The sequence below is a fragment of the Rhineura floridana genome, chromosome 1 (genome assembly GCF_030035675.1).
Source record: "Rhineura floridana isolate rRhiFlo1 chromosome 1, rRhiFlo1.hap2, whole genome shotgun sequence".
Classification (NCBI taxonomy): domain Eukaryota; kingdom Metazoa; phylum Chordata; class Lepidosauria; order Squamata; family Rhineuridae; genus Rhineura; species Rhineura floridana.
In genome coordinates, this window is record NC_084480.1 from 34,281,779 (window position 1) to 34,294,579 (window position 12,801).

At 43.3% G+C, this 12,801-nt stretch overlaps 1 protein-coding gene across 3 annotated transcripts in view; it reads left to right on the plus strand.

Annotated features, from left to right (window-relative positions):
- Positions 1-12,801, plus strand: part of ITGA2 (integrin subunit alpha 2) — a 121,652-nt gene that overhangs the window by 49,710 nt on the left and 59,141 nt on the right. For all 3 annotated transcript variants that reach the window (XM_061617731.1, XM_061617742.1, XM_061617723.1), the window contains exons 5-9: positions 6,200-6,314; positions 8,622-8,749; positions 9,024-9,172; positions 9,449-9,599; positions 11,574-11,739. In XM_061617731.1, the coding sequence (XP_061473715.1) occupies positions 6,200-6,314; positions 8,622-8,749; positions 9,024-9,172; positions 9,449-9,599; positions 11,574-11,739 (709 nt within the window). The remainder of the gene's footprint in view (positions 1-6,199; positions 6,315-8,621; positions 8,750-9,023; positions 9,173-9,448; positions 9,600-11,573; positions 11,740-12,801) is intronic.

A 12,801-nucleotide genomic window follows, 5' to 3' on the forward strand; every position in this document is an offset into this window, starting at 1 on the left:
TGATCGATGTTCCACTTTTCCGTGCATCACCCTCTCCCCCCCCACTTGCTTGCGCACCCTCATTATGGTGGGGGAGTAGTGCTCCCCTTCCTGCTGCAGATTGCAGGGAGGGAGCTGCCCACCTGCCTGCACCTGCTCACTTGTCCTCCGCTGCCTCCCTGGCTTGTCTCCCCCTTGCCCACTGGCTCGCTCGCTCGCTCGCCCTCCACTGGCTCCCTCACTCGTCCCCCTTGCCCACTCACCCTCCCTTCTGCCTGCTTGCTCACTACTGCTGGCTCCCTGGCTCGTCCTCCCTCTCACCCTCCCCCCCGCTGGCTCCCTGGCTCATCCCCCCCGCCCGCTTGCCCTCCCACCGTCCCATTTGGAAAATTGCCAGAATACAGAGAGACACTGAATGCACAAACCCTGAATCAGACTGAATCACCGACAATACTGTAAAATGGCACCTAATGCTGTTCTCGGACTCAGCTGCTGAGTGCGTCATCAGAGCTTGGAAACGTTCCTTGTTTCAACTACGACTCCCATCAGCCCAACTGTAGTTTAAAAAAGGAATGTTTCCAAGCTCTGACGACGCACTCAGGGCATTGGGTGGGGCTGATGGGAGTTGGAGTCCAGTAACATCTGGAAGGCCACTGGTTCTCCATTCATGTTTTAAAACAATGAAAAGCTAAGAATGCAATCCTAGGTATGCTTACAAGTGAGTGAACCCCATTAAACTCAGTGGAACTTACATCTGGGTAGATATCCATAAGGTTGTACTATTACAGTGTAATCCTATGCATGTCTCTGCTGAGAAGTAAGTCCCTTTGTCTAAGGTGGGGTTTACTCCTTTGTAAGTGTGTTTAGGATTGCAGCCTCAGTTGTCTGTGGCTTTAAAAAAAAGTTCATTCAGTAGCATTCTAAGGAAAGAAGCAGGAATTTTTCTGAAAATACTGCTGCACAAAACTAACTGTAACACATACTACAGGAGAGAGCCTTCTCCAACCTGGTACCTTCCAGATGTTTTAGACTACAACTCCTATCAGTCCTAGCCTGCATCTTGAGAGTACCAAGTTCGGGCACAAGTAAAACAACATAACTGTGCCTACTGTGCGGCAGTGAGGGTGGCAAAGAAGGCCCACTTCTCTGCTACCATGGCATCTTCAAATAGCCATCCACTGGAGTTCTTCTGTATTGGCAGGAGTCTGTTGACATCAACTCCAGGAAATGGAATTTTAGACCCTTTGGAGGCCCACGGTGAATTGTTTGCAAGGCACTTTGAGGGTAAAGTTGCTCACCTCCGTAGCAATCTTGATGCCTCATCCACATCTACTATAGTCCCCAGCGAGGTGTCCAGTACAAGGTCTGCTGCAACTGCTTGGGAACAGTTTCAGTTGATGCGGCCTGATGATGCAGACAAGGTGCTTGTGATGATGTCAGCAATGCATCCTCTCAACCTTTGCTCTTCTTGGCTTATGAAAGCTTGCCAAGGGGGGTTGACCGAGTAGATCTAGGGTATGATCAAAGCTTGGAAAAGTTACTTTTTTTAAACTACAACTCCCATCAGCCCTAGCTAGCATGGCCACTGGATTGGGCTGATGGGAGATGTCGTTCAAAAAAGTAACTTTTCCAAGCTCTGGGTATGATCAATGCACTGTTGCAGGAGGGAGTGGTTCCAGCCTCCCTGAAATAGACGGTGATCAAACTGCTCCTGAAAAAGCCCACCCTGAACTCATTGGTTTGTGACAACTACTGCCTGATTGCAAATGCCCCCTTCTTAGGGAAGGTGAGAGGATTGTGGTGCAGCAATGGCAAGTTCTCTTGGATGAAACAGATTATCTTGACCCATTGCAGTCTGGGTTCAGACCTGGTTATGGGACTAAATCAGACTTAGTTGCCGTGATGGATGACCTTTATCGGGAGAAGGACGGGGGAGTGCGACCCTGTTATTCTTACTTGATCTCTTGGTGGCTTTTGATACAATTGACCACGATATTCCTCTGGGCCAAATTAGTGAGATAGGTTTTGGAGGAACTGTTTTACATTGGTTCCAATCTTCTCTCCAGGGTCATTTTCAGAGAATAGCATTGGGTGAGTATCTTTCAGCCCCTGGCAGTTGTGCTGTGGGGTGCCGCCTTGTCCTCCATGCTGTTTAACATCTATATGAAGCCCTTGGGAGCAGTCATCAGGAGATTTGGGGTGAGGTGTAAGCAGTACGTTGACGATACCCACCTCTATTTCTCTGTAACATCTGAATTGGGAGAGACTGTGCAAGCTCTGGACCACTGCCTGGACTCGGTGGTAGGCTGGCTGAGGGCCAATAAACAGAGTCTGAATCCTAGCAAGATGGAGGCACTGTGGGTTGGTGGTTCCCGAGTTCGGATAATTGGTCAGTTGCCTGCTTTGAATGGGGTCATGCTCCCTCTGAAGAAACTGGTTCATAATCTGTGGGTACTCCTGGATCCATCTTTGTTGCTAAAGGCCCAGGGGACCTCAGTGGCTAGGGGTGCCTTTTACCAGCTTCAGCTGGTAAGACAGCTGTGGCCATACCTGGACTGGGATAGCCTGACCACTGTTGTCCATGCATTGGTAACCTTCAGGCTGGATTACTGTAATGTGCTGTATGTGGGGCTGCCCTTGAGGTTGATCCGGAAGTTGCAGCTGGTGCAAAATGCAGCAGCGAGACTGCTCACTGGGGCAAGGTATCGCCAACATACCGCTGCTGAAAGAATTGCACTGGCTACCTGTTAGCTACTGGGCTAAGTTCAAGGTTCCAGTTTTGGTGTACAGTGCCCTATACAGGTTGGGAGGAGGATACCTGAAAGACCATCTTATCCCTTTTATACCCAGTCAATCACTGTGCTCTGCAAGTAAGGGCGTCCTGCAGATACCATCTTATTAGGAGGTCTGTTCTGCACAACATAGGAAACAGACCTATAGTGTAGTGGCATCTACTCTTTGGAATTCCCTTCCCTTAAATATTAGACAGTCTCCATCTCTGTTATCTTTTTGGCACCTACTGAAGGCCTTCCTCTTTAAACAAGCCTTTTACGTAGAGACCTTGTCCCAGCCTGCATCTGTGTTGGAATTGCTTTTTAATATGTTTTTAAAGCTTCTTGTGAAAAAATAGATGTTTTTAAAGCTTTTAAAAATGTTTTTAAAGATGTTTTGTTTTAATATGTTTTAGAGTCTGTTTTTATGATGTGTTAAAGTGTTTTTGTGCCTTTGTTTGCCGCTTTGGGCTTCTATTGGGAGAATAGATATAAATCTAATAAATAAATAAATCTGGAAAGGCTTCAGTAAAGCTATGGAAGAATGCCAGACTTTGAGGATATTTCTGCCTAATCATTAAACACTAATCTACCCTGATGATAGATTTTATTCAGACAAAATGTGGCTACAACAGTTCCTTAGCTTTTCCCATATATGAAATGATCTCAAAGGCTAGGACTAAACTTCTTTATTGCTGGTGCTCATAAAAGAATACAGTAAATACAAGTCATGAAGAGGTTCTTACTATAAGCTCACTAGAGCAATGCCATCTTCTGGTCAGTTCCAGTCAATGTGTTTGTGTGAAAGAGATTTCAGAAAAACGTATCTCTGACTGAGCCAAACATTTTCCACGTGAGCTTGAGAGCCTGTGTGGTGTAGTGGTTCTGGTGTTGGACTACGACCTGGGAGTCCAGGGTTCGAATCCCCTCATAGCCATGAAGCTGACTGGGTGACCTTGGGCCAGTCACTGCCTCTCAGCCTCAGAATACCGCTTACCATGAAAACCCTATTCATAGGGTTGCCATAAGTCAGAATCCACTTGAAGGCAGTCCATTTCCATTTTTTCTTGATTTGAAAGGGCCTTGAAAGGCTGTGCATCTGAAATATTTGATGGAATGGCCCTTCCTGCCTATTTCTGCAGCTTGTTTGTGGGCCTGGTGATGGTGACAATCATTCTCCACTGCTGATGGGTTTAATTGCTTTTCTTTCATTTGCCTGCAAGATGCCAGAGTGAGGGAAGGAACAATTGCCATCATTCTGATTAGGCTTCTTTCCAATACCATATGATGTCATCTGAAGCCAAATTGCAGTGCTTTCTGCCCTCACATTGCCTCTTGTGGGTAAACAGATGAATATAAAATGGTGCCCAGCAGTTGAAGGGAGTGCTAATGCTGCTCCAAACACTAAGTGGGGCAAACACTTTCCCCATTTTCAGATCCTCACCCGCCCCCCAAAATCATCAAAATGGGACATCCCCTTTCACAGGCCTTGAATAAGATGCTGAAGCTATGAGACAACAATTCATCTCACCCTAATATTTACTTTCTTAGCTTTTTACTGCTCTGCAAGTGCATTAGGGTGATATGCAGTACAGAGGAGAGAACTATTTTAAGTTTTTAAAATGTGTGAATAAGAACAAAGGGCTGTGTTAGTTGCATAAGTTAGTTTGAGGTTTGAAATGTCAAGGGATCTGATTATTAGGGATGGAAAATTCTGAAATTGGTCCCCTTGAAACAATTGTGAGAACAGTGAACCTAGTTGTTTTCAACACAGGCTAAGTTCTAAAGTATTTTCTACAACTCTTGTTCTGAAGTCTCAGTTGTGGCCCCTTGGAGTCATGTGTTGTTGTTTTTCTTCAAAGCCAAACTCTTTTGCTGGACCTGCAACCAGAGACAGTGGCTACATTTGCACATTACATTGAACATGGTTTAGCATGATGTGTGCAAGCAAGAATGAGCCACAGGAAACCTTGGATTTCTGTGCTCCTGTGTTCCTTCTCTTCCTCCCGTGTGCTTCTAGTTTTCATTAACCAAGCTTTCCATGTTGTCTAAACTTGGTAAACCTGGAACTGTGATTAACGTTAAGTATGGTTAGTTTAAACAAGCCAGCTTCAGAAATAATGGTTTGATGTTGGCTTGTTTTAAACTACCGTAGTTAATGTTAATGTTAACCACAGTTTGTCATTCCAGATGATTCAATACGCAGGTTGGTTAACAGAAATGAAAGTGGAATTTTTCTAACTCATCTTGGCCATGGAGGAGAAGGAGAAGGAAGGGGAAACCCACAAGTCTAAAGCTCATGCAGGTTGTTTCTGCTCATGTACATTGCAGCTAGTATGCTGAGAGGCATTATCATACAGCCTGATAAGACTTCTGTAGAGCTATGTTTTTGTTCATCCCTGGAATATGACTGGTACTGCAAACTGAGAAATAATTTCTAGACATGGGCAAACCACTGACTCTCCTTTGTGAAAATCTTGGAAGTGCAAAAATGTATAGTGTTGAATTCAGAAATTTGATGTGGAATGCCATAAAGAACTATTGTAGCAAGCCACACATGGTGCAGAGCCATTTATCCTGCTAATTTACTCACCGGGTAATTACTGACCATGTACATAAAATCCTAGTTGAAGGACCACCTTCAGCAATGCAGTCTTGCCTGTACACCAAGATCTGCTTCCAATGTCCTTCTTAAAAGCCTACCATTAAGTTTGGTTTGGCTAGTGTGCAAAAGAAATAGGAACTTCTTGTGGTGGCTCCAGAACTATGGAACTCCCTTCCTATTGACTAGCGCCTTTCCACATCTATACAGGCATTTAGGTGAACACTGAAGACGTTCCTTCAGTGTTGGCTTTAACTGAGGTTCTAATTAACTTAGGTGTTACACAACAGCTTCTTAAAATATCATGTTTGCTTGCTAGTGCGGCAACTGCATCTTTATATCTTGCATTGCTCTTGTATGTCACTGTATGAATCCTAAAAAAGTGATTAAACATGCTTTATTTATTTATTTAAAGCATGTTTCATCACTTTTTTTAGGGCTCATAAAGTGACACACAAGAGCAATGCAAGATATAAGTAGTGAGGATCCAATACTTAACTGAACTCACTGAGTCCGGAATCACCAACTGATTCAAAGCCATACTCTGGCATAGGCTCAATTTTTGCCTTTACTAGAACCGCAAAAGCAGGTGCAAATACCCAAAGAATTTCACTCTGTACAGGTTGTCTTCTCTTGTAGCTTACTTGCTTAAATTATTTCTTGCTTTCATGTTGTCCATATGGGGCACTCATGTATGGGTGGCCCAGCCATGCCTTGTGGCAGGTACTGCACATTGCACCGTCCAATACAATATATTTGTCAGAGGTGGTGGGAAGGAGATAAAACTGTGTCTCTTCTGTTTATTATGTGTTTTTAAAAAACTGTTGTTCCTCTTTTTGTTTTAAAGACTTGTGGTCCTTTGTGGGCACAACAGTGCGGAAGCCAGTACTATGCGACAGGGATCTGTTCTGAGTTCAGCCCAAGTTTCCAGATCATGAGAAGTTTTTCCCCTGCTGTGCAAAGTAAGGGTGTAAACATGATTCAGTATGCAATGCATCTATTTTAAAAAATGAGACAGAGTCTATGCTGCCAAAGTAACTGGCTCAGTCTTAATGAATACATAATTTGTGAAATTAAAGGTGTCAGTGGCACACACCATTCTGAGCTGGAAGCCCTGGATTTGGGTAGAATAGTTATGGTAATGGTTTTTGTTGGGAAAATGTGGTTATTTTTCCTTTAGTCAGTGTTGTCCGTTGTGATTGTGAGCTAGCACAGAATGGCCGTGTGAGCCCAAAACATTAAGCCACACAACCTGGCTTAATAAGCCAGGATACAAACAAGCTTCATGTAGGTGTCTGCAGACCCCTTCCTGCCCTTTTGCTGCACCCATGGAGTGAGCAGTTGAAAAAGCCAGGATTTTACTATTAACCATAGCTTCCTGTTGGGTACAAACCTGGAAATTATAGGCAGTGCCAAACAAGCCAAGATATTAAGCCAAATGTAAACCCTGGGTTAGTATCATAGTTTGTTTGCAAGCCATTAACCATAATTTCCATGTTCATGCATGATACGAAACTATGGAAAACAGGAAAATCATGGCTTTTCAGCTGTTCAGTCCCCAGGCAGATTTAAGTGGCAAGGAGGAGGCTATGCATGGTTGCACAATGCCCGTCATATGCTGCTTTATAAGAATGTAGCTATGCAGCTTTGTGAGTGGCATGGACACCTGTGGAACAATGCTTCTGGCCCCATGCCTGTATTATTTTGTGGGTTTGGCCTTTTTTCACCAAGCCCTCCTTACTCTTGAGGAGGCCCCATCCTGCTCTTTCCTAGGAGCTACAGTTATCTGGCAGTGGCAAGTCTTCCAGATACAGATGCATCACTTTTTAAAATGTATACACCTATCTGCTTGTATATGTGTGCAGGGCTGGCTCTGCTATTAGGTATTGTGGAATAACTGCTTCAGGCAGTGGTTTCGGGCGGACAGGGGGCAGCTGTGAAGTGTTCAAGGACAAACATGACCTGCCTTACACCCTCTGAGCTAGCCTCCTGCCTTCTGGTGTAGTGGAGGACATTTCTTTTCCCCAGTTTTGAAAAAAGATTCAGTTACCAATCTAGCCAGCATCTGTATGTGGAATGGAAGGCAGGAGTGCCATTTTGTCCATTGCCTCAGGCAGCAAAATGTCTTGGGCAGGCCCTGTATGTATGCATGCATGTGTTTCACTTCTTCAGTTGAACAGACCTGCTGTGGATTTAGCCTCTTATTTGCTTTTAAGTGGTGAAGATTGGCAAAGGTATTCCCTCTTCAGCAACATGTTCCACCATTTCACAGATGCTTTGCTTTTTATTTCACTTTTTGGAAGTTGTGTGGTATTTCCCAGTGCATCAAGAGATAAGACATCTGTGGCTTCTCTGTTCTGGTCATTCCTGATTCTTTTGCCCACAGTCTCTCTCATGCTTGCTTAGTGGCAGACCCAGAGCTCTGATCACCTAGCAAGCAGTTCAGGGAGTGGATGGGCAACAGGACTGGGATGGAGAAAAGACAGGATGTGGTGTGGCTGCCTTGTCTTGATCTAGCAACCCTAGTGCTATCACCATCCCCTCCAGTACTAAAAAGCACATCTCCCCTGCCTTTTTTTTTTACAGTGAAGAATAGGAATATGGCTACCTTCGCCGTAGCAGAACCAACTCTGATTACAATCTAGACGAGTTATTGCACTACTGGCACTGCTTCAGTGGTAGCATGAGCATGTTAGGAAATTGCACAGGGGAGGTTCATCATCTAGAAAGACCAAAGTCACTTCATTTTTCTTTTATCTTAGTCCTCTTCGGGGGCTCTGTATTAGGGTGCCAGCACGAGGACAGTAGAGAGAGACAAGCTTGCTCCACCCATTACAGTCACCATTCCATTAGACTTCCATGAGTTGGAGGGAGAACATATGCATTGGGTAGCCTCCTGTACTCTTAAAGCCCCTGCATCCATGTTTTAGAACCCTGATTGTAATGGAGAGTGATTGAAACAATAAATGGGAGATATAGTTAGCATGCTCATCCCCACTGCTCCCCCTTAATGTAGAATGCCAGAAGAGGGCTATAGACCCTGGAACATCTAACGTTGATGGGCAAAGTGTGTGAATAAGAGCATAGGAAGAGCCTGCTGAATCAGGCCAATGGCCTATCTAGTTCAGCATCCTCACAATGGCCAGCCAGATGCCTATGGAGAAGCCTACAAGCAGGTCCTGAGCACAAGAGCACTCTCCCCACCTGCAGTTTCCAGCAACTGGAATGAAAATAATGTCAAATATTTTTTATATTCCGTTCTTTTGCAGAATGCTTTTCGGCCATAGACGTTGTGATAGTATGTGATGAGTCAAACAGTATTTATCCCTGGGAGGCTGTAAAGGCGTTTTTGAAAAAATTTGTTCAAGGTTTAGATATAGGCCCCACGAAAACTCAGGTGAGTGGATTAAATAAAAACAATTGGGTTGCAGTGGGTAGGAGGATCAGCAAAACTGAGGCAATTGGATACAACCCATTATCAGTAACATTAATTGCTGTGTATGAATTGACAATATAAATGTGCCTTCTTTTATGTTAGGTGTGGAGAACCTATGGCCCTCCAAATGTTGCTGGACTTATAACTGACCATTGGCTGTGCTGGCTGGGAATTAGAGTTCACGGATATATTGCATCGATTTATTTATTTAATACTTTCTTTTTTAAAATTTTAGGTAGGTTTAATTCAGTATGGTAATTATCCAAGAGAAGTGTTCAACCTGAATACGTACCAAGATAAAGAAGATGTTGTACAAGCAATGTCACAAACCTTTCAAAACGGAGGGGAGTATACTAATACATTCAGAGCAATTGAATATGCCAGGTAAAGCACACCAGTAGCAGCTGATGCTCAACTAAACAGAGTTCTGTTTTTGTTTTAAATTAAAAAAAGTCAACTCTATCATTGCCAAGAATTGTGAGGATTCAAACAAAAAAATGTTTGAATACTACTTTGGATGCTAATGTACTCAGTATCAGCTAAGAATTTTGCAGTGACATTGTTCCTCAGCTTTACTCTGTTGGTGGTGAAAGCACTAATGAAACTATACCTAAAAACTAGTATTTGTATCTAATAAACTACACATGCTGTTCATTACAGACATAACGCTTTCTCAAAAGAAGCCGGTGGGCGTCCAACAGCCTCTAAAGTAATGGTTGTTGTGACAGATGGTGAATCACATGATGGCTCAAGATTACAAGAAGTGATAACTAAATGCAATGAGGACAATATCACCAGATTTGGTATAGCAGTAAGTAAGGCTTTCATTATTATAATGTGCAGGGAAAAGCCCCCCTCCCCAGGCAAATGGCGGGGTAGGGGGAGCAGGAACCAAAGGGGTAGGTTTTTTTAAAAAAACAACAACATATCCAGCCTGTTTCAGACCTCTCGGGTCCTTCATCAGGGAGTTTCAAAGAAAGATGTTCAGTCTTTTGTTACACTATCAACTTTTCCCTTCTACTGTACTCTATTACGACTGCAACTTTAGCAAGCCTTGCTTTATTTAATCCATGCGTTACAAGGGATTGAAATATCTGTGACAATGGATCTAGAATGTAATTACACTGGAAACAGTTTTCTGTGAAAAATATGCTTTAGGGATGGGGAGGAAATTTGTTTGGTTTATATATAAATGCAAACCTGCATAATTTACACTTCCTGAACCAAGAAGCGAATTGAACTCCAGTTATCCTTCAGAATTTGCACATCTTCCAATTCTGGGATGCAGTTGTCCAACCAAAAAGTGTGCCAAAAATGCATATATTTGTGAAAATAACATACAAAACATCATTATAATAGGAGGAATTGATTGCAAAAATGTGTATACTAGGCAACATTGCATGTGAAAATGGCTGTATTAGGAGAAATGTGCATGAATATGTACATGAATCTTAATGCAGACTCTTATAGAAAAATCTGCAAATTGATGCGGAAATAGGGTCAACTGAACTCAAACTTGGAAAAATGAGAAATGGATATTGACAAATTTGTCCATTCCCAGTATGCATATGTCAAGTTCAGAGCTCTACGAGTGCTGCATTGTTTGTAGAACTCTTCGGTATGGTCTTCTTTCATATTCACTTCACATTGTATGTTCACCTTTACACAGTTATCTGCTTATGTGAACCACATAACTGTGGTCAGCTGATGGTGTTAACCTAATTCTAAATACAGCAGGGAAATACCACATTTTAAAAAGTTTTCCTGATTATGGTTTACACAAGTAAATAACTTATGGTGAGGCACACATGAAGCAGTGCCTGAAGTTGGCATCAATGAGAAGTGCATCAAAAGTTCATTTAGCTATTCTGTTTCAGTATGTGAAACTGCACAATACAAAGATGAACCTGATAAGAGGATATTGCAAGAGAAGAGTGATTCCCCTTTTAAAAAGCTCATTTCTCTCCATTTGCATGGACCCACATGCTCACTACTGGATGAGCATGCTTGGCAAAGGCAACGAGTGGACATGTCAGTCTCTGCCAGCTGCACTGAGGTGATATATGGTGCTGTAAAACAATTAGCCGGCAACTTCCTATGCAGGGGCTTGGTTGTAAAGCAGATAAGCAAGGGAGAAGGTCAAGGGGTCTCAGTGAACAAGCCAGGTCGTCTTCCAAAAGGCAAAGTCAGTGAACAAAGCAAAGTCTGATATTCTGATTAAGGCAATCTGGGTTTCAAGGTACGCTGGTAAGGGTCTGATGCTGGCATCTTGACATTGCTTCCAGTAAAGGCTAACTGGCGTCTCACTGCCTTTTAAGCTCCCCTCCCTGGTTCAGGTGCTAGTAATTAGCCCTCTGACTCCCAGGAGCTTGTAGCCTTAACCAGCTGGAACGCTTACATTGCTCTGCTACTTACAGGCGTCTTAGCTCTGCAGGGAGTAGAGGGCCTCCTGTTCACTCCCTGAGTCTGACTGAGGGCCTCCAGCTCTGTCCTGAATATCTTCCAGTGGTGTGGGGTCTGGAGCCACTTCTGGGGTGGGTCTACTTGTTCCCTCTCCTGGGTCTGCTGTGCCAGTCCCCTGCTCCTCATCCTCCTCTGAGGATTCATCCGCTGGAGGCATGACAGGATGGCCCTTTCCACTTAAAATATACCCAAATGTGAAGGAATACAGAAAGACAAAAATGTTGTGTAACAAATGCACAATCATTTCAAGTTCCTTACAAATACAGGTGTATCTGATTATTTCTTATTAACATAAACATGATTTTTCTTTCTCTTTTTCCAGGTATTGGGGTACTTAATTAGAAATGAAATGGATACTAAAAATTTAATCAAAGAAATCAAAGGAATTGCTAGCATTCCCACATCAAAATATTTCTTTAATGTGTCCTCCGAGGCAGCACTTTTAGAAGAAGCAGGAACACTGGGAGAGCGAATTTTCAGCATAGAAGGTACTAAAATAAAGGCATTCCTTTTTTACTGAGTAAGCACAACCTGCTCTGCACCTCCCACACATAATTAAGGAGAAGGGGCAGACAGCGCTGCTTCTCCACAAGTTGTGGGTGCGTCCACATCTGTTTTAAACACTGCCCTCATATCTATAGCAAGTATTCCATGTGTAACTATAAAACACAGGCTCTGTTTCCAAAAACCACTACTGGTTTTTCTAAACTCCAATCTAGCAGCTCGTCAGAAAGATGCCCTCCTCCTTCCAACTTCCTTGTCATTGGCAGGTCATTTATTCCATGCACTCACTCCTCCAAAATAAGGCTTCATTTGTACCAGAACACAGCCTAGCAGAAAACAGTTTTCAGCACTCCTGCAGAAGAAAGTCACTATAGGTTTTTCTGTACATCAGCAGATGCTGGTCTGATACCCTAATCCAGTTACTGCAGTGCAACCTTTGCATTTCTTTAAACACAACCAGCCTTGTTTCTCCTGCTGCTGCTTCTGCTGCTGTAATAACAGCCAGTCATATAAACAAAGAGCTGTACTCAAGCTTGCTGATTTTAGTAGACTGAGGCATGTCAGAAGTCTGCTCGGGATTTCCTTAGAAGCCGTCCTATCAACAGTAATGTAGCCTCTTAGCATTCATACCTGCCAGGTCATGAAAGCACCCTTATATCTGGCATGTTGTAGAGTGATTTTGTACAAGGCTGAGCTGGTGATGTGTTTTTCAGAAAAAGTCAAAAATTCCACTTGCCACATGCAAGATATTGGGTGCACCTGAAATAGCTCTTTGATTCCAGTCATTATTCCTAATCCCTGTACTCTGGCCTTTTGACACCTGAGATGTGTGTTTTCAGGAGCTACCCTATTCCTGTGACTGTAAGGTGTTTTAACTGTTTTTAATGCTGAATTTTAAATAATAAAAGCAGGTCCTACTAGCAAGAAGGCAGGCTTACATGTGACTTGCCAGATGCTACTATGGACCATGCTGACTGGGGGTTGATTGGAGTTAGAATCCAACAACATCTGGAAGGCCACAGGTTTTCTACGCATGTACCACTGAA